General features: G+C 43.5%; 1 protein-coding gene across 1 annotated transcript; it reads left to right on the top strand.

Moving 5' to 3' along the window:
* Nucleotides 1–3385: 3385 nt before the first annotated feature.
* On the top strand, nucleotides 3386–22642 carry LOC311115128 (72 kDa type IV collagenase-like). Its single transcript, XM_084190336.1, has 13 exons — nucleotides 3386–3639; nucleotides 4085–4311; nucleotides 5162–5310; nucleotides 6598–6726; nucleotides 6990–7163; nucleotides 7963–8136; nucleotides 9946–10119; nucleotides 10404–10559; nucleotides 10901–11027; nucleotides 15303–15439; nucleotides 19255–19414; nucleotides 19834–19943; nucleotides 21619–22642. Exons 1-13 carry the CDS (start codon nucleotides 3484–3486, stop codon nucleotides 21723–21725), a joined length of 1980 nt encoding a protein of 659 aa, XP_084046462.1. The 5' UTR covers nucleotides 3386–3483; the 3' UTR covers nucleotides 21726–22642.
* The last annotated feature ends 138 nt before the right edge of the window (nucleotides 22643–22780 follow it).

Here is a 22780-nt window from a genome sequence, read left to right as displayed (position 1 = left end):
AAAGGGAAGCACAGCCGCAAGCTGCCCAGTGACGCGAGCCTACCAGACGAGCTAAATCACTTCTATGCTTGCTTCGAGGCAAGCAACACTGAAGCATGCATGAGAGCATCAGCTGTTCCGGATGACTATGTGATCAAGCTCTCTGTAGCCGATGTGAGTAAGACATTTAATCAGGTCAACATTCACAAGGCCGCAGGGCCAGACGGATTACCAGGACGTGTACTCCGAGCATGCGCTGACCAACTGGCAAGTGTCTTCACTGACATTTTCAACATGTCCCTGACTGAGTCTGTAATACCAACATATTTCAAGCAGACCACCATAGTCCCTGTGCCCAAGAACACTAAGATAACCTGCCTAAATGACTACCGACCCAAAGCACTCACGTCTGTAGCCATGAAGTGCTTTGAAAGGCTGGTCATGGCTCACTTCAACACCATTATCCCAGAAACCCTAGACACACTCCAATTTGCATACCGTCCCAACAGATCCACAGATGATGCAATCTCTATTGCACTCCACACTGCCCTTTCCCACCTGGACAAGAGGAACACCTATGTGAGAATGCTATTCATTGACTACAGCTCAACACCATAGTGCCCTCAAAGCTCATCACTAAGCTAAGGACCCTGGGACTAAACACCTCCCTCTGCAACTGGATCCTGGACTTCCTGCCGGGCCACCCCCAGGTGGTAAGGGTAGGTGATAAACACATCTGCCACGCTGATCCTCAACACGGGGGCCTCTCAGGGGTGCGTGCTCAGTCCCCTCCTGTACTCCCTGTTCACCCATGAATGCATGGCCAGGCACGACTCCAACACCATCATTAAGTTTGCCAACGACACAACAGTGGTAGGCCTGATCACCGACAATGATGAGACAGCCTATAGGGAGGAGGTCAGAGACCTCGGGGGGCCAGTATGAAAAATAAAAATGTATGCTATCACTAACTGTAAGTCACTCTGGATAAGAGCGTCTGCTAAATGACTAAAATGTAAAAATGTAAAATGTGGTGCCAGGATAACAACCTCTCCCTCAACGTGCTCAAGACAAAGGAGATGATTGTGGACTACAGGGGAAAAAAAGAGGACTGAGCACGCCCCCATTCTCATCGACGGGGCTGTAGTGGAACAGGTTGAGAGCTTGAAGTTCCTTGGTGTCCACATCACCAACAAACTATCATGGTCCAAACACACCAAGACAGTTGTGAAGAGGGCACGACAAAGCCTATTCCCCCTCAGGAGACTGAAAAGATTTGGCATGGGTCCTCAGATCCTCAAAAAGTTCTACAGCTGCACCATCGAGAGCATCCTGACTGGTTGCATTACCGCCTGGTATGGCAACTGCTCTGCCTCCGACCGCAAGGCACTACAGAGGGTAGTGTGTACGGCCCAGTACATCACTGGGGCCAAGCTTCCTGCCATCCAGGACCTCTATACCAGGTGGTGTCAGAGGAAGGCCCTAAAAATTATCAAAGACTCCAGCCACCCTAGTCATAGACTGTTCTCTCTGCTACCGCACGGCAAGCGGTACCGGAGCGCCAAGTCTAGGTCCAAAAGTCTTCTTAACAGCTTCTACCCCCCAGCCATAAGACTCCTGAACAGCTAATCATGGCTACCCGGACTATTTGCATTGCCCCCCCACCTCACCCCAACCCCTCTTTTACGCTGCTGCTACTCTGTTTATTATTTATGCATAGTCACTTTAACTCTAGCCACATGTACATATTACCTCAATTACCTCGACTAACCGGTGCCCCCGCACATTGACTCTGTACCGGTACCCCCTGTATATAACCTCCCTACTATTATTTTATTTTACTGCTACTCTTTAATTATTTGCTATTTTTGTTTTTTCCTTAAACTGCATTGTTGGTTATGGGCTTGTAAGTAAGCATTTCACTGTAATGTCTACACCTGTTGTATTCGGCACATGTGGCAAATAACATTTGATTGGATTTGATTTGACCTAGACCTAGGATCCTAAATGTACTGTTCCTTGCAGCATCAGGTGTTAAGTAAGTACTTTTGCTAAGGCCTTTGTAGGCATTTTGCTAACATAATCAGAAATGTCTTAAGAGGGGCGGTGCTCACCTTGTAGCCAGGATAGGACAGGTGAACTCTCAACTTCAGGGCCTGGTGAGAGAGGACCTTTGCTGAACTCATGTTCCAACTTTTCCAGTGGTTTTAACATTTTGTTAAACTTAACTATTTCTAGCGATATTGGGCTACACACTTAACCATTTCGTTGTCACTGTTAAAGTGGTTGTTTTGATTCCTTGCTGCAACATTTGTCTCTTTCCTTATTTCATGTCATTATCTGCTGTTTGGTCCTCTGAGTGGATGAATGCGGTGTATAGGAGCTCATTTGCTAACACTTACAAGGTAGAGGTTTGCTATATTTCCTTTAATTTCATTTTCATGTTGTAGGTCATGGGGATGCGGTTTCCACTAGTTACCACAGTTACAAAGTCAAAATGTAAGGTTAGGGTTAGGCATTCGGTTAGTAGTGTGGTTAATGATAGGGTTAAGTTTAAAGTTAGGTTTAATCCAATTTTAAGAAGAGAATTTGAAGGAAAGGGTGGGGTTTATGAATTTGTGGCTGTGGTAACTAGTATGCGATACCAGGCTCCAACCTACCTGCCACCTGGGGTCAGTCAGCAAAGTGATAGAGGCAGGAGAACCTGCATAGATATGCCTTTTCTTAGATTTTGTAGGAATTCAGTTTCCTTTGACCTGCATGTTTGTAGGCCTAAACATTTTGAAGACTTCACTTGTCTACCAACTAATCCTTTAATAAAACCACTATATTTGCACCTTTAACTTTGCCTCCTGCTATGTCATGCAACGCAAGACCGTGTGACACGTTAATTGTTTTCGCGAATCGCTATATTACAAGGCATTCCCTGCAGTCCGGCGGCGGATGGCCTCTGTTCGCGGGGTCAGGTAGCCTACAAAGGCGCGCTCTTTTTTCCGCGTTTGTGAGTTATTTTAATGCTAGGGCCTAGGCTACAACTGTGTTCATTGCGATTTATCCCTATCTGTTTGGTTTCATTGTCAATCTATCTACTATTTATGCGGGATTCGTGCAATCATTGTACCCACTTTAATGTATGAGCAAATACAACGTATAGGCCTAGTCTACAATGCAAAGAAAACCGAACACAGAGGCCAAATAAGGGAGGTTTGGAATTACGCAGTAAACTCGTAATTGGAACAGGTATCCGGTTACATTTCTCCGACGTTCCCCAATTTGGGGAGACTGCGCAGTCTATAGCCTACACGTCCCGTGTAAAGCAGCGTCAAAAAAGTGCATGTGTAAGCACAACTGAGTTAGCAGACCTGGGTTGCAGTGCAGAATTTCCCGTTGAGGAGAAGATCAAGGAACAGAAGAGGCTGAGGCAAGAGGACTACATCCAGCCCAGAAGCGCACTGTTTTTCCTCCATCCCGACTACATACCCAGCGATTCTCCACCGGGGAAATATGGGGTGCCACACGGCATTTAGCCCCCGACACCTTGTCCTCAAAGTGTTTTTGGTACAGTTAATCGCCTTTCTCCAGAAAACCTCTGCAGCCCCCTCGCCCATTATCAAGTTCCCAGGAGACGATAGTCCAAAAACAGACAAAGAAGTGGCTCTGGTAAGTGTTCTTTAAACAACTTTTCAAAGTGGGAATGTAATGTGATTTTTGCTTCAAACTACTTTATAGGTTATTTTCAATAAATTCAGGAATAGAGAACTTATATTCCATTCTGCCATTTGTGAATGACTTTAAAAGGACAAATAATTAATGAAACTCATAATGTATTGGCTTCAGACCTGATAGTTGGATACCCACTGGGCACACACTGGTTGAATCAACATTGTTTCCAGTCATTTCAATGAAATTACATTGAACCAACGTGGAATAGACATTGAATTGACATCTGTGCCCAGTGGAGACATTTTGATGTGTAATGCACACAAATGTTCATGCATTCATTGATACAGTATGTCTAAATGGATGAAGGCACTGTATAGAGTAGGAAGGCATCAGAATATATCCTATATCCACTCATACGCTTGTCTTTTATCCCCTTTTGCAGCACTATCTGAACAAGTTCTATGGCTGCCCACAAGACAGATGTAACCTCATGGTGCTGAAGGACACCCTGAAGAAGATGCAGAAGTTCTTCTCGCTGCAAGAGACGGGCGAGATCGACCCCAAGACGGTGGAGATCATGAAGAAGCCCCGCTGTGGCGTTCCAGATGTTGCACAATACAACTTCTTCCACAGGAAACCCAAGTGGCAGCAAAACGCCATAACCTACAGGTCAGTGGTCAAAACATGTTTGTTTGGCCCAAATAGTGTTTTGGTATAGGGAGTTGTGCAATAGGCTTTGAACCCCATGTGCAATAGGGTTGCACTCCACATAACTCCCTATGTTGCTGTGCAACGTGCTGACTGCTGAGCAAAGGAAATGACTAAGGAAATGACTCCTCCAGCCCCTGTAGTTTGTTTTGGGCCATGAAAACCTCAACTATGTACTGCCCACCAACCCAACCACAATCTGCTAACACCAAGATTCCTGCACACTGAGTGCTTGTTGGATATTTTTTATTTGAGGTTCAGAAGAGAGTAAAGGTCTGTTGTTTACATCAGCCCTTTCTGTGTCCTCATGACCACTCAGACTCACTGTATGTACCAATGGGAAAAACAGAGATGGGGAGAAGTTTACCAAAACAACAAGATACAGAGGGTTATACTGCTCAGACACACTCACATAGCAGGGGTTAGTGGCTGGACTCTCTCATGAAGCATTCTAACCACATGAGTCATAGGCAAGGCCTGAAGACTGATGGACTTTTTGTCCAGATGGGGGGTTTAGGATACCTCTGCTCTATTGCTTTTGTCCTTTTAAATAGAAGAGAGTGTGGTGCACAAGCTTTTGTCTTTTGCAATTTGACATAGGTGAATCTCACGTTTTTAAGGTTTTATATGCTCACACTGGTCCCTCTTTGATTCTGCTTGCATTATGTGCATTTCCTCAAGCATAACTATTCAATCACACAGTAATATTCCATTATGTAACATTTATCATGCAGCACACCTTCAGCCAGGGATCAGCTGTTTAATGAGTCTTCTCCTCTGTTTCCTCTCCTCTCTGTGTTTCACCTCTCAGGATTCTAGGCCATTCTCCTGACCTGGACGAGGAGACTATTGATGACGCCTTCTTAAGGGCCTTCAAAGTGTGGAGTGATGTCACCCCACTCAAGTTCACCCGCCTCATGGATGGAGAGGCTGACATCATGATTAACTTTGGCCGCAACGGTACGGTATTACATAACAGTTTGTACTTTTATCATATGCTGAATGTACTGTATGAAACCTCAGCAATGCCGGATGATGAGTAGCCTGGTTAAACCAGACTTAATTCTGCTCTCACCTTCGTTCAGTCTGGTTTAACCAGGCAACTCATCATCCGGCTATTGCGCAAAAGGGCGGAAGTGGCTGGAAACGAGATTAGATGATGTGTGCTCAGTGCTGCTAATCGTATAGTACTGTAGGCCTGCCTATGTGTGAGTTACTTATTGCTCTTTCTCTGGGTTCCATGTGTCTCACATAAAGTCAATATTCCCGTGGCAGGCCAGACCTCAAGTAAGAACATATAGAGGTCACTGTCTGACCGACTTGAGGTCAAAACAAGCCCAGAATGACATGTTTTCATGGCACCATCCCACACGCTATCTACACTGAGTGTACAAAACATTAGGAACACCTTCCTAATATTGCGTTGAACCCCCTTTTGCCCTTAGAACAGACTCAATTCGTCTGGGAATGGATTCTACAAGGTGTCAAAAGCATTCTACAGGGATGCTGGCACACGTTGACTCCAGTGCTTCCCACAGTTGTGTGAAGTTGGCTGGATGTCCTTTGGGTGGTGGACCATTCTTGATAAACACGGGAAACTGTTGAGTGTGAAAAACCCAGCAGCGTTGTAGTTCTTGACACACTCAAACCGGTGCACCTGGCACCTACTTCCATACCCTGTTCCAAGGCACTGAAATGTTTTGTCTTGCCCATTCACCCTCTGAACGCACACATACACAATCCATGTCTCAATTGTCTCAAGGCTTAAAAATCCTTATTTAACTTGTCTCCTCCCCTTCATCTACACTGATTGAAATGGCTTTAACAAGTGACATCAATAAGGGATCATTGCTTTTACCTGGAGTCTATGTCATGGAAAGAGAAATGTTTTGTACACTCAGTGTATATTTTACAGGGTTTGGTTTGGTGGACTGATGAGGATTTTGGTCTTTGGGGAGGTTATCAGGACCGCTCGTTAGACAGTTACTCACATAACCATGCCTCAGGCCTGTCTGACCCTAGCTGACCTACTTGTCTGGGACAAGAACAGTAATTAATAAGAAAGACCTATCAACACCACAGACAACAAACAGCAAGTTCTGTAGTCTTGTGAGACATATTTGAAGTCTAACTAGCTACTTCGGAGACAGTTCTGTTCTGAGATGAATCCATCCAGTAATGCTCTAATTGTATTCTGATCTGTGCCTTGAGTCCTTTTGTTTTAAACCTTGTTATGTGAATCCATAGAGCATGGTGATGGCTACCCCTTCGATGGTAAAGATGGTCTGCTGGCTCATGCTTTCGCTCCTGGACCAGGCACCGGGGGAGACTCCCACTTTGATGATGATGAGCAGTGGACCCTGGGAGAAGGACAAGGTACTGGAGACTGTACTGTCTGAGTTGTAAATAAAGTCTGTAAACAATGTCAAGAGTTCATCCTGATCTAATCTATTAACCTACTTGTTTTTACTTATCACCTATGTATTCATGGTCATACATGGCAAGTTTTTAAAGCAGTTTGCGTTTAACATTTCACCGATGATATCGAGATCGCTGAACCACACAGTATCTGACACAGCTCTGTTTGAGCTCCTTTGATCATCACCTCTCCCCCCACCCCATCTCCCTCCCCTCCACAGTGGTGAAGGTGAAGTTTGGTAATGCAGAGGGGGAGTTCTGTAAGTTCCCCTTCATGTTTATGGGAACGGAGTACAACAGCTGTACCAATCAGGGCCGTGAAGATGGATTCCTCTGGTGCTCCACCACATACAACTTTGACGACGACGGCAAATACGGTTTCTGTCCCCATGAGTGTGAGTAGGAGCCAACATGGCTGTTTTTCTTTTTCCTCTAAAGAGTTCCTGTGAATGTATTGTGCAAAAGAGTTACAGTATACATTTTTATATCTACATGGAGTGTAAAAAGTTAAGAGTGTTGCATTCAGCAGTCCCTCATGGAACTTCTATTGTGGTGTTTTAGCGATAGTTTCTGACCAGGAGTTGGCCAGGAGTTACTCCAGATGAGAGGTTTGTGATTAGTTAGAAGAAGCTGTGTTGCTGTTGGACTGAGACCAGGTGGGAGTCCATTCTGGGAAACTAGTGTTGTTTTCTGGGTCATAAAGTACTCCCTCTTCTCTGTGTTGCTTGGCCAGATTCATGAAGCTTTTCATCATTCCTTTTGTCTGTCTGTTTGTGTTGATGTCCATGGTACTGCCATTAGGGTATAGACTCACCATAAAGGAGTGCAAAGACATACTGATACATATAGGCCTACAGTAGACTCATATGAGACCAACAGTCTTATGAAACGTCCTAACTGGTTATCCCTTGATCTTGAGAAAATGGCGTACTCAGTGAAGTCTTGTGAAACATTTATCTTGTTGATAGTTTTATAGACTGTTGATATACTGTAGCGATAAACATTTTAGTCTGGACAGAGTGGATGTGTAACACCCTGACAAAGAATGATAATGCGGTTCAGTTAGCGTAAGATTGGATCTGTGAAATCACTCAAACTCAGGCTCAGCATAACTGCCATGGCATTTTAGTAAATTCTGGAAACCTGTAAACTCTGTATAGATAATTCCTTCAACTCTGTCTTCCTGTGTTACAGTGCTGTTCACCCTGGGTGGAAACGCGGACGGAGCTCCATGTAAGTTCCCCTTCACGTTCCAAGGGGAGACCTATGATGGTTGCACCACTCAGGGGCGTGACGACGGCTACCGCTGGTGTGCTACGACTGAGAACTATGACAATGACAAGTCCTACGGGTTCTGCCCTGAAACAGGTGGGTTCCCAGTTCATACTGCCCAAGCCCGAAGGGGTCTCTCCCTCCCTATAGCATATGAGCCTCATCAGCTTTGTTAACCCAAACAGCTAAGGGCACTGATCCATCCAACAGATCTAACTGTTGCATGGAAACCGTAATCTGAGGATTATACTTGAGCCAGGTTATGTGCTAGTGTGTGCGTGTGCGTGCTAGCATGTGTTAGTGGTGCAAGGGTCAGCTGTTTCTTCACCCGCCCGCAATTGCTAATAACCCATCTGCAACCGCCCGACTATATGTGATAAAGTGAAAATCTGAGGCCCGCATCCAACCCTAACCCGCAAAGCTGTGAAAATGACCCAACGTGTTTCTGATAAGATTTCAGTACTATACTATCAGCTTTTATGATGAAGACAGCACCTCTACAGATTGTATCTAGCATTACATTCTCTCAAGATGCAGAAAGAAAAATCATATTTAAGTCTACATTTTGCTTGTTACTGCAAGAAATGCTTAATTCTGCAGGAGTTATTATTGAGGCTATGTGAGAGGTTATAGACTTACAATCAGTGTCCAGATTTCAGTTTCCATTTAACCCATCTAAACAGTAGGCTACAGTTCCCTTGACATGCCATAGGCCTATTTGAAGTCCCGAATTTGTATAGCGCCTCACAATCATCACACATAACATAGCCAGCACTGCAATCATCCTCTTTTACCACTTCACCAAATCTTGTCCAAACATTACTTTTCTGACCCTCCCTCCTCTTTATATTCAACTCTCCTTTCGCAGCTTTTGTCTTATTGAATTAAACTTCGACAATGTCCTTTTTGCCTCCGTGGATTAACGTTAACTTTTTCTGCCCGTTCCCAAAAGCATTATTTGGCATTCTGCCCGTTCCCAAAAGCATTATTTGTTGATTGGCTGTGTAGGCTATTTGGCACACATACAGTTAAGCCCTAAAGCTTAGGCTTATGCACTCATACCAGATAGCCTAAAATAATGAAAGAAAAACCTCAATGTAGCCTATATAAATTGCACAAGAATGATACATTTATGGATTTCTTCACTTTATTCAACCCGCCCGCCACTCACCCACCCTTCAGCCACACAATATTGAATGTACCCTAAACCCATCCTCCCGGGACTGCGGGTTATGAGTCAACCCGCCCATCACTAGCGTGTGTGCGTGCATTTATCAGTCAAGCTGTACTGTGCTGATGCCTCCATGTATTGGTGTAGGAGAATGTTAGAATGTTCCAGACCTGTGGTTTCCAATCTTGCAGCAGCTAGTCTACTGAATGACGGTAAAAGTATTTTACTGAGTGGCTGCTGGCGGGGGTTATTTTCCATTGTGTCAGTGGCTCAGGGGTTGGGGGTAGAGTCAGGAGAGTGAGAGAGAGGGATTTGGGGAGAGAAAGAGAGGGGGGGGGGGGGGTTAAGGCTGAGGTTTTCATCTGGTTCTAATTGGTTGGGAATGCTGGCGTGCTATGTAGTCTTGTGTGTAAGAAGCACTGAATAAGAAACAGCCTGCTTCAAAAACCACACAGGCCCATGGCTGTGCTGTACCAACCCAGACCCCAGATATAATATTATCATGCAGGAAAAGAAAAGCCACTTTTTAGAGAGTGGTTTTTGGTTTTGATTTGGATATACTGTAGATACAAAATACATCCGATGTCAATGTCATTAAGGTCATGGCAGTTTCTCAAGCAAATCCATTTAGCAATTCAACCGAAATCAAGTTGATAACTTTAAGCACTACCTCATCGGCACACAAAGAAAAGTCAATTTGGTCCTGAAATATGTATTTTTGTTCACCCATGCAGCCATGTCCACTGTGGGAGGAAACTCTGAGGGTTCCCCCTGTGTGTTCCCCTTCACATTCCTTGGAGACACTTATGACAGTTGCACCGCTTCTGGACGTAGCGACGGCAAAATGTGGTGCGCCTCCACCAAGAGCTACGACGATGACCGCAAGTGGGGCTTCTGTCCTGATCAAGGTAAATGTGTAATCGATGACCTTTGACATTATGTTTGTTTGTAGGTGGTTTTAGCAGTTTAGTGGACAATGACAATTCATGGTTATTTATTTGAATCATTTGTATTTTTAATCTGTTTTATTAATTCATGTATTTAATCATTCATTGTCTATGCAGAATGGAGGGAAAATGGTCAACAGGAATTTCCCAACATGGAAAACATTCTCATTCACCTGAATATAACTTGACTTGTTACGCTTTGAATATGTGTTGCTGTATCTCTCACTCCTATTGGTGTTGTCCAGGCTACAGTCTGTTCCTGGTTGCGGCCCATGAGTTTGGCCATGCCCTGGGCTTGGAGCACTCCCAGGACCCTGGTGCTCTGATGGCCCCCATGTATACCTTCACCAAGAACTTCAGACTGTCCAACGACGACATCAAGGGAATTCAGGAGCTGTATGGTCAGTTTGAAATTCTTATGTACTGCTTATAAATGCAGCATGTATGGGTTATGAATGTGTTATGAAGTCTTTATGTAGGTACCTTTCAAATAACGTGTAACCATGACTTCACCCGCCGTTCATAACCAGAGTACTTTGGTGAATGTCCTGCAGATAACAACTGGATTTCTCCTTGTTGAAGGATATAGATCTCATTTTCAGAGATATCATCTACTCAATGCTCACCATGTTGCCTCACCATGTTGCCTCTCCTTTCCTCTCACCATGTTGCCTCTCCTTTTCCTCTCACCATGTTGCCTCTCCTTTTCCTCTCACCATGTTGCCTCTCCTTTTCCTCTCAGGTCCTGGTACAGACAAGCCCCTTTCTCCCACCCAGGGCCCAGTCACTCCTATGGACATCTGTAATGAACCTGTGGTGTTTGATGCTATTGCCCAGATCAGAGGAGAGACCTTCTTCTTCAAGGACAGGTAAATGATTTACTGGGGATTCTATTACTTCTGATCTGCAATGGTTGGAACATGCAACATTTAACTTGTTGAAGTCATAAGTCTTACAAGCCTGTGTCTGTTTTTTATTGTATTGTTCTCTTATAATAGCTAATACACTTTTGTTTGGTCTTCTCAAAAAACATGTAGCCAATCTGAAAACAGGCAGAATGAACATATAACCCCAAGACTCCTATTTTAGACTCTGTGGTTAGAGTCATTGGAGCAGACCAGAGTCCACAAGTTAGACCTCACAATCCACTACTAAATCATTTCACCACAAACAATGGGTAGTTTAATAGGGGGCTTTGTTTGGTCTCAGAATGCATTATTTTCTCTTGGCAATCAGTTGCTTTGTTTGAATGAAGGGGGTGGTGTTATTTCAATTTGTCTAAGCTTGAATGCTTATCCCATGCTGTGATCAGTATAAAGTTATGAAACAACTGGTAATAATAAACACCCTCACAATCCTGGATCAACTATGATAAGCCAAAATGGCTGCCTGTTATTAGGATTGTAAACCAGACCCTACTGTACAGTACAGGATACAGACTTTAACTGGGATTGTCCTATGTAGTGTAGAAAAGGAGAAGAGGAATAGACTTTCTGTATCTCTCCATCTTACATTATCTGTTGGGAGAGTGGTGTGGTTCAGTTTCAACTCTCCATGACTCAGTGTACTTTCCTTCTGAAACATGAACTCTTTACCACAACAGCCTAATCTTGTCTGGAACAAATTCTTTCAGGAACAGTTTCAACCCAAACAATAAGCTATTGCAAGCAATCCAAATTACAAAATTGTGACTGAATAGCAAGTTTAGGTTTCGTTGGACATTTATATGTTCCTTCTCAGACTTTGCCGCCACATCTTTTTGCCTTCACAGTTTTAAGGTGAGCTTTACTATATATCTGTCATGGCTGAGTTGGAACGGTGTCCAAAGCAAACAAGTATACTTTTTTGACTCGAATAACTGCAGTCATTCAGCCTGCCTGCCCCCCCACTGCCCACCCTGAATCTGGGACTGGGGGGGAAACCACCCTCAAATCCTGCTTACCAATCCTGCTTTAGTTCATAGAATCCTGCTTTAGTTAAGAGTTAAGTCTTCACTCACTGTGGTTCACCATGCTTTAACACTGTTCAGCCCTGGCCAGCGAGCAGGGGCAAACATCATGCTGAAGGATGTTCTGTGGACTATAAACTACACTGTGTCGTGTTTGGTTGATGTGTCAACGTAACATTAACTGGTAAAGGAGGGAGGACCTGCCAATTAAAACCGGAGTCTGGTTTAAACGGCAGAATTTCTCTCAATAGTTAGTTTAGAAATGTTGTGACTATGCCTGTAAGTCATGTCTTTGATTGGGTTAGTTTGGTTATTTTTTAGGGATATCATCTGTTGTCTGCTGCTTAAACATCCTAGAGAATCCAAATCCACAAGATATCCAGCCACAATGGTAAAATCTCACAGAATACCTATACAGTGATTTGTTGTGGACAAGACACTGGACCTGAGGATTTCTGGAGAGATTCTCCATTTCCTCATCAGCAAGATCCTTTTCTCATTCAAAATGATTTGCAGTGTTCTAGTTCTAGAGTTTTACCATGATATCATTAACAATGACGCATATTCAATGATACACCCCATAATTATAGCTATCTTTTAATGTTAGCGATCTCTCAGATGGATGGAAATGCCATTACGGAGGGAGTTATGGCTGTAGGATCTTAATTTGAGCCAGTTTGCTAGAGCAGGGAAATAATCCTGCAGCAAAAGGAAATGTGAATTATTATGTGGATTATAATGAATGGACATTTTTTGTAGGGGTTGATACGTTTTAAGTTAGGGCAAATCAAGTCTGAAATGTTAAAGTGGAAATTACACACTTTTTAGAAGCATTTTTAAAACTTGAATACGCTGCTGTGCAGGAAAATTATCTTAAACAAAAGAGTGATCAAATTAAGATCCTACATCTCTATGGAGGAGTTACAATACCAAACCCATAGCTGCATGATATTTGGACTCAGAGGGCCAGTTAGGCTGTTTCTCAGGTTTCAGTGGTGGGATGACTTTGGTACCTAGTTATTCACAGTTGGCTCTAGGTCACCAGATGGTTTAGCTATCAGAGCCATGGAGTAGAGGAGTGAGGAGAGATGGAACAGAGACAGCGAGAGTGAGGAGAGATGGGGGAGAGAGAAGAAGAGTGAGGAGAAGTGGAAGAGAGAGAGTGAGGAGAGATGGAGACTCAAGTCAATAAGCAAAGATTAGGATAGAGACTACTAAGGTTATGGAGCTGTCAACCAATGTCAAGGTTAATAACAATAGCCTGGGGCCCATTAGGATATGACTTTCTGTGTGCATCCATTTTGTTTTGTTTCTCCCTATTTTTAGGCAGCAGTGAAAATACAGAGACAGATGAATAGGGAAATGTAGTTGAAACTCACAGACTGGAGGGCAGTCACCAGTCTAGTGGGCCAATGTAATATCTGGAGTCTGGAGGGCAGTCACCATTCTAGTGGGCCAATGTAATATCTGGAGTCTGGAGGGCAGTCACCATTCTAGTGGGCCAATGTAATATCTGGAGTCTGGAGGGCAGTCACCAGTCTAGTGGGCCAATGTAATATCTGGAGTCTGGAGGGCAGTCACCAGTCTAGTGGGCCAATGTAATATCTGGAGTCTGGAGGGCAGTCACCAGTCTAGTGGGCCAATGTAATATCTGGAGTCTGGAGGGCAGTCACCAGTCTAGTGGGCCAATGTAATATCTGGAGTCTGGAGGGCAGTCACCATTCTAGTGGGCCAATGTAATGTCTGGAGGGCAGTCACCAGTCTAGTGGGCCAATGTAATATCTGGAGTCTGGAGGGCAGTCACCAGTCTAGTGGGCCAATGTAATATCTGGAGTCTGGAGGGCAGTCACCAGTCTAGTGGCCCAATGTAATATCTGGAGTCTGGAGGGCAGTCACCAGTCTAGTGGGCCAATGTAATATCTGGAGTCTGGAGGGCAGTCACCAGTCTAGTGGGCCAATGTAATATCTGGAGTCTGGAGGGCAGTCACCAGTCTAGTGGCCCAATGTAATATCTGGAGTCTGGAGGGCAGTCACCATTCAATACAGTACAGTAATACTGGAGGGAGGGCTACTAGACCGGACACAGTGTGCATCAGTTTAAAGGTGTTGTCACCCAGCTAACACTATTTTGAGAGCAAATCCTTCTGGTGTAGGTAGAATCCCCTCTCTCCTCTCTCTCCTGACTCAGCATGGTGATGGAAAGCAGATCTGGACATGAAGGGATGAGTAAGATGTCCTGGTGGTCTAACTTCACTGTGTGCTCAACACCTTATTTACAGTCACTGGCTCATTACAGGGCTGGGTGGGGAGTCTGGAGAATAATCCACTGAACTGAACCCACTGTTCATTGGCCTAGTGATGAGGTGGACCTGTACGGGATCGAGACACTGAACACAGGCAACCCTGCTAGCTAGGTTTCTCTAACCTCTCTGGCTGCATCTAATGCAGGAAGTGTAATTCATATGCATCCAGAATGTGACAAGAGTGAGTGAAATAATGAAATCTATATCTGTGACCCAGATATATATATATATATATATATATATATATATATATATATATATATATATATATATATATATATATATATATATATATATAGGTGGACATGGATGCTCCTCCTGTAGTGTCATTTAGGGTCAGGGGGCCTGTTTTGGGGGACTAATTCAATATACCTCAACCTTGAATGGATTGCTAAAGCAGATCATCATATGACTACTTTGTCCATATCTGCATAGCATTTTATAAGCAATAACAGGCTTTATCTCTCTGAGAAATATCTGGCTCTTTGTAAAATAGGTCAATGGAAAAGACTTGGGGAGCTGCTGCTGCTGTTGTTGCTCATGCAGCTGCCTGTTGGAAATCTGGGCAAGATGGGTCTTGTTCCCCTGGCTTCGATAAACCCCGGTCCTAACGAGAACCAGATGCTGAATGAATCAGGCTATTGTGGCTTCGCTGCCTGGGCTGCTGAAACTCTCCCTCTCACTCACTGCCCCTCTCTCTCTTTCCCCCTTACATTCCCCTCTTCCGTCTCTTACTGCCCTTCTCTTTCCCTCTTTCCTACCCCACTCTCCTCTCTCCCCCACTGCCCTCTACTCTCCCTTCACCTGACCCCCCCTTTTCTCCCCTCTCCCCTCTGCCCTCTCTTACATGATTTGAACCAGTAGGTAACTCCTCTCTCTGCTCTCTCTATCAGGTTCATATTCAGGTCAACCAACTTCCGGGGCAAGCCTTCAGGTCCCATGCTGGTAGCCACCTACTGGCCTGAGCTCCCCGTCACCATCGACGCTGCCTATGAGAACCCACTGGAGGAGAAGACTGTGTTCTTTGCAGGTACTGTATGTATGGGAGACTGAGTTGTGTCATCCACCGTTGAGATACCTACATACATACATTACATACAGTGGGCAAAAAAAGTATTTAGTCAGCCACCAATTGTGCAAGCAAACGTGTCCCCCTGCTTAAGCCAGTACATGTTCAGGCCCGTCTGAAGTTTGCTAGAGTGCATTTGGATGATCCAGAAGAGGATTGGGAGAATGTCATATGGTCAGATGAAACCAAAATAGAACTTTTTGGTAAAAACTCAACTCGTCATGTTTGGAGGACAAAGAATGCTGAGTTGCATCCAAAGAACACCATACCTACTGTGAAGCATAGGGGGTGGAAACATCATGCTTTGGGGCTGTTTTTCTGCAAAGGGACCAGGACGACCGATCCGTGTAAAGGAAAGAATGAATGGGGCCATGTATCATGAGATTTTGAGTGAAAACCTCCTTCCATCAGCAAGGGCATTGAAGATGAAACGTGGCTGGGTCTTTCAGCATGACAATGATCCCAAACACACCGCCCGGGCAACGAAGGAGTGGCTTCGTAAGAAGCATTTCAAGGTCCTGGAGTGGCCTAGCCAGTCTCCAGATCTCAACCCCATAGAAAATCTTTGGAGGGAGTTGAAAGTCCGTGTTGCCCAGCGACAGCCCCAAAACATCACTGCTCTAGAGGAGATCTGCATGGAGGAATGGGCCAAAATACCAGCAACAGTGTGTGAAAACCTTGTGAAGATTACAGAAAACGTTTGACCTGTGTCATTGCCAACAAAGGGTATATAACAAAGTATTGAGAAACTTTTGTTATTGACCAAATACTTATTTTCCACTATAATTTGCAAATACATTCATTTAAAATCCTACAATGTGATTTTCTGGAAAAGAAATTCTCATTTTGTCTGTCATAGTTGACGTGTACCTATGATGAAAATTACAGGCCTCTCTCATCTTTTTAAGTGGGAGAACTTGCACAATTGGTGGCTGACTAAATACTTTCTTTCCCCACTGTACATACTAGGGTTGAATATTTTCCATGTATTTTACAAACGTTCCATCCCGAGAATAAATCACTTTTCTCCCGGGTAACCCAGTATTTCCCGCTATAACCGGGAGTGTAATTCAAAAGCATTATAAAAATAAATAATATAATATGCCATTTAGCAGACGCTTTTATCCAAAGCGACTTACAGTCATGCGTGCATACATTTTTGTGTATGGGTGGTCCCGGGGATTGAACCCACTACCTTGGCGTTACAAGCGCCGTGCTCTACCAGCTGAGCTACAGAGGACCACATTATATAAATATGTCTGGATTTGATTAGAGCTTTGATCAGCATGAAAATTCTAACCTGATGCTACCTGAGCCTGATGAGCCATATATTAAATACATTAACAACATTTAATGAGCCTAAGCCCAAAAAATCCCAAATAATTGTGCCGTTATCTAATACAAATATGATTGTAAGTGGCTCTGGATAAGAGCGTCTGCTAAATGACTAAAATGTAAATGTAAATACAGGCTACTGCACGACAGAAAAACATAAAAGCCCATAGATGTAGCTAGCTATATGGTCTGTTGGGTAAATAAATGAAACTAGCTCCAGTAGGCTAATCTTTTTGAGTGTGAACTGTATTACTGTATTGTATTATACTGTATTATATGGACTGGAATTACGCACATGTTCAAACCATGAAAAAGCAGAATAGAACATGTGATTCTGGTGCAGCACATGCGGCCTACAAAGTTACAAGTACAGGCTAGCGAATTAGATTTAGAAAAAAAGGGCCTATTTGTATAATATACCTTTCATAATATTTCCCCTGATGTTATTAGCCTACCTCCTCTTTCTCTCTATTGTTGCTTCATTCCTTCCTTGCTTTCAACAGTTAAATGAAATAAGTTTCGATGTCCTTATCTTCATCATTCTAATGACATCCTTGAATAATATAGGACTAGAATTAGATGCAGAAGGCTTTCACTTCTCTTCACAAAGATTGAATGGTTATGGGTCTGAATAAATAACTGCTATAGCCTACCGCCATCGCACATTTGCTCTACTTTCAAACTACCCGTGAGTTCTATTGGCTGCTGAATTTAACATTCAGCAAAAAAAGAGCTTGCGTACCTCTTCGAATTGTCTATTGGTATAATTGTCTATTGTCCAGCAAGATATTCTAGTCTAGCTTTTCCTGCATGGGACTCCAAGAGCTAAGGAGCGTTTTTTAAGGAGGCCAGCGGGGTTGTAAGGCAACAAAATAGGAAAAATGCCAAGGGGGGTGAATACTTTGGCAAGCCACTGTATCTTAACATTTACAAAATAGTCTGTAGATACATAGAGTTTTGTTGGTAAATGTGTTTTTGTGAGACAAGTATTTATGTAATTTGAAAGATGTTGTCATTGAATGCATTTTGTGTCAAAGCAATGACAAATGATTCACAGGTTCATAGTGTTGTTGTGATAACTGTATTTAGAGTTTTGCACATGTATCTGCAGTATTGAACAATGCTTGTTAGCAATCGGAAAAAAACTGTAAAAAAGCTGCAGCTGCAATACATTTTTGTTTTTTTAAATCTTTACGATTAAAAAACAAGGTGACTCCCGAAAGCTTGATGTAGATGGGTAAATTAGACGTGCATTCGGTCTTTATATTACTGTAGCATAGGCTATGCAACAGCAAATGTAGGCCTACCTGTCACAAGAACAACCATGATGAGATGATAGGTCTACATTTCCATTTTAGTCATTTAGCAGACGCTCTTATCCAGAGCGACTTACAGTTAGTGAGTGCATACATTTTTCATACTGGCCCCCGTTGGGAAATGAACCCACAACCCTGGTGTTGCAAGCGCCATGCTCTACCAACTGAGCTACAGGGGACAAAATAGGTGAAGAACCTCTGAAAGCATCTGTTAACGTAACTCATTAACCTACAATGAGTTGAGGGACTTTGTCAAATGGAAGAGTTGTTGAGTTTCTTATTTACACTGTAAATTGTAACTCGTTCAAAATACAGCCCCTTTTGCCATTACATTATGAATCGCAATGCCGTGACCCGGATTCAAACCAGGGTTGCTGCAGCCACAACGCATACATGCATTGTGAACTGCGCTCCGTACTGAGATGGGCTGTCTGTCCCCACCCTGAGCGTTGATTCATCATGCAGAGGCTGTAGAAAAGCCAGATTTAGACATTGCATATAACACACAATTACATTTTCATGGCAGTTTCCTCTCTCTCACTGTTAAACGGCTGTGACAATTTCCAGTAAATAACATCCTATTTCTAAGAAGTTCAACATTAGGAGAATCATAAAGTGTGTCTTTTAGTATTTCTGTCAAGTATACTGCTAGTATGTGGTTTGGACATTTTGGACATTAGTGCTGTAGGTAGTTATTAGTGGTTTATAATACATGCCATGCATTGTAGAAGCATGCCATTCTACTTTAGAAAAGCTCCAGCTCATATAAGACCGTGAAATCAGAGCTCTTCCAAAACATAGTGTCCCTATTTAAGAAGATTTATGCTTGGCCTTGTAGAACAGAACCATTTATTTTCCATCCAGCCCTTAAATTGTAAAGCTATGAGTCACATTTCCTCAATAATTTATCCAGTCCTCCCTAACCACAAGATATGATCAAATGTAGCGTTATATTAGCCCGGTCCCAGATCTGTTTGTGCTGTCTTGCCAACTCCTATGATCATTGTCTCTCTGTGGCTAATAAAAAGATAACAGTTTAGAGAAACTCTATCCTCGCAAACCCTTCCCTGTGAGCATCTTGACCTGTGCTCATTTGCCATCTCTCCCCTCCTGTCTCTCCTATAGGCAATGAGATGTGGATCTTCAATGCGGACCAAATAGAGAAAGGCTACCCCAAGAGAATCTCCTCTATAGGCCTGCCCACAGACCTGAAAGGCATTGACGCAGCCTTCTCCTTCGGAAAGAGCCAGAAGACCTACCTGTTCGCTGGAGACAAGTTCTGGAGGTGAGTCACCACAACACAACACCTACCAAAGCCTGTGTCTGATCCACTCGGGCTTGTAACGATGACATCGTCATAGAATTAGAATGACTTTAATTCACTGTCATTCTAATTCTATAGACGTCACTGTGTGTTGGTTTGCTGCTGTGCTGAGCCATGTGTGCTTTTAATTAGGGTCCTTACCTTCCACTGGACTGTTAAAACAGCTCACTCTGCTCTTACTTAATACAGGGATCATGTAAGGTACTGTTGTTGGATGTACTTAACTCTTGCATGACTGCACTTGAGTTGACAGCTGTGATTTGTCAACCAAAACGGCCCAATCTACTCGTACTTAACAGAGTAACATAGTATCATGTACTTAACTTTATCATTACTAAACATTGACGTCATGACCTCTGTGTGTTATCATGCCCCTCCAGGTACAATGAAGCCAAGAAGAAGATGGACCCTGGCTTCCCCAAGCTCATCGCTGACTCCTGGAATGGAATCCCAGATGACGTTGACTCTGCCTTTAGTCTGAATGGCATTGGTAAGCATACTAGAATACAATACAGTATATTTAATACTTTATTGTCCATCGCTTAGAGCGACACCACCACACACACAGAGCAGGGGGGATAGAGGTAGAGAGGGGGGAGGGAGAGAGGGATGGAGGGGGAGGGGTATAGAGAGAGATACCCACTGGGCACAGACGTCAATTCAACGTCTATTCCAGGTTGGTTCAATGTAATTTCATTGAAATTACGTGGAAACAATGTTGCTTCAACCAGTGTGTGCCCAGTGGGATATCTACTGAAGAGAGAAATAGAGAGAGAGAGAGATGTCAACTGGAAGAGAGAGAGGTAGCTGGGGCCTGTGTGAACACGAAGCTAGAACTGCTTCCTGCTTCAGTCAGAGCTGTACTGACACACCACTGGATACAGGCGTACATTCCTGGCAGTTAGAATCCAACCCGACCCAGCCAGTCCTCTCATTATGAACTGGCACCTGGCCTTAAAGCTGGAATCATTAGTGGTGAAACTGCCACGTCTGTTTGAGATATTACAACAACAAAGACATTACTTCAAACAACCAACACTGTTTTTTTCCCTCTGACATTATTGCACATCATTGCACGCGCGATAGGCAGGAGGAGAGAGAGAGCAAGGAGAGAAAGTAGACGCAGGAGGAGAGCGAGAGCAAGGAGAGAAAGTAGACGCAGGAGGAAAGAGAGAGCAAGGAGAGAGAGTAGACGCAGGAGGAAAGAGAGTAGAGGCAGGAGGAGAGAGAGCAAGGAAAGAGAGAGGAGGCAGAAGGAGAGAGAGCAGGGAGAGAGAGTAAACGCAGGAGGAGAGAGAGAGAGCAAGGAGAGAGAATAGAGGCAGGAGGAGAGAGAGAGCAGAGGCAGGAGGAGAGAGAGAGCAAGGAGAGAAAATAGAGGCAGGAGGTAAGAGAGCAAGGAGAGAGGGGAGAGAGTAAGGAGAGAGAGTAGACGCAGGAGGGGAGAGAGAGCGAGGAGAGAGAGTAGAGCAAGGAGTGAGAGTAGAGGCAGGAGGAGAGAGAGAGAGCGAGAAAGGAGAGCGAGGAGAGAGCAAGGAGAGAGAGTAGACGCAGGAGGAGAGAGAGCAAGGAGAGAGAGGAGAGATAGGGCAAGGAGAGAGAGCAAGGAGAGAGAGTAGACGCAGGAGGAGTGAGAGTAGAGGCAGGAGGAGAGAGCAAGGAGAGAGAGCAGAGGCAGGAGGGGAGAGAGTAGAGGCAGGAGGGGAGAGAGCACGGAGAGAGAGTAGTATAACACAGGAGGTAAATCTTAAGTCTATAGCAGTTAACCAGGGTTTTTTTATACCCTTGCTTCTGACACACATATACATCACACGCAGCGCTTCCCTACCAAGAAACTGTGTTTGATAGAGCCAGCCTGTGCTGCTTCACAGAGGTGCCTCTGTCTTCATGCTAATTAGCCTGAGCTCCTCCACTGCTGATTCCTGATTGGGTGTTTTTACTGAGGAGACGAGTGACATCATCATGTCCTCTTCCTCTGGCTGAGACGATAATGTGTTACAAAGATATAAGCTTCTAGGGGCCATATTTTACACTAGCTAGAATGTTCCCTTTTAGTGTGTAAGGCCTCGTGGCTTGCTCAAGGTGAAATTAGATATATATTTGATGCACTGAATGTGATGATTTTGATGTACCTTGTCTCTCATCATAATGTTTGTGTTTTCCAGATTACACATACTTCTTCAAAGGTGCCCACTACTTCAAAATGGATGACAGTAGCCTGAAGATCGTCAAACTGGGCGAGATTACAAAGGACTGGCTGGGTTGTCACTAAGCAACAGTGAGACGCATAGACATTGGCTAAGCTCCCCCATCCCCATCCAACCAGCCTATCCTGCACCCTAGCCTAGAAACTAAAGACACCCTCTAACACACCGTGGGACCATCTACACAGGCTGAACATAGGCAACAGGATTTTGTATTATATTACTGTGTGATATTATCAGTTTATGTGTTATGATGATGCAGATTTACTCTGATCTCTTTACCCCGTTGTTTGTTATTAGAAACTCAGACATCAGGTATGTCCACACTACATAGAGTGTTGTACTGGAAGATATTCTCCTATATAAATGTAGCTTCACTAGAGCAGTATTGCATCATCTGAAGAATGAATGCTGTCTATATTTATATTTACTGCTCTGTCTGTGAAGTAGAGAGTACATGATACTGCAATAGAAGGAGAAATTGTCAATAGTAATTTCAGTGATGTGGAATACATTTGAAAAGATGAATTTGCACAATATGTCTGGACAGATAATGGTGCTTATAGAAAATGCTTATTTGCATGAGCCTATATTTGATATGCAGTTTTTCTACATTCTGTTCAGACTATTTTCAAAAGTAAGTACTTATAGACAAACCTTATTCTTCATATAGGGCTAGCACTTTGTATAAGACTATACAGGGGTACTGCACAAATATGGAGACTAAATTTTCCATTTTGTAGGATCTGTCTATTGTTTCACTGATGGTACAGGGAGATGAAAGGCACGGGCTGCCTAGAGACTGTATCTGGTTTGTTGCTGCATGATGGAGTCATGACAAGAGAAGTACCACAGAAGTATTGTGTAATAATATTTTTGTATTGTTGTTTTGATGCTAGTCGTTTTGATTTGTATTCTTTTTTTATAATGCTTTGTGCAATGTGTCATTCTCTGTCTGTAAAATAATAAAGATGGATGGTCAATACATGTGGTGTGTGTGAGAGAGAAAAGCCCTTGACGTTTCTTACTAGATAGGACTACGTCACATGAGCCTTTCTGTAGCCTTCTAGCACACAATTTGTAATCAGTAAATTAATAGTTTATAAATAGATGTAATTCTAAA

Source organism: Coregonus lavaretus (assembly GCF_964263955.1).
Source record: "Coregonus lavaretus genome assembly, contig: HAP1_SCAFFOLD_4105, whole genome shotgun sequence".
Lineage (NCBI taxonomy): Eukaryota > Metazoa > Chordata > Actinopteri > Salmoniformes > Salmonidae > Coregonus > Coregonus lavaretus.
This window is presented reverse-complemented; position numbering and strand designations above follow the sequence as displayed.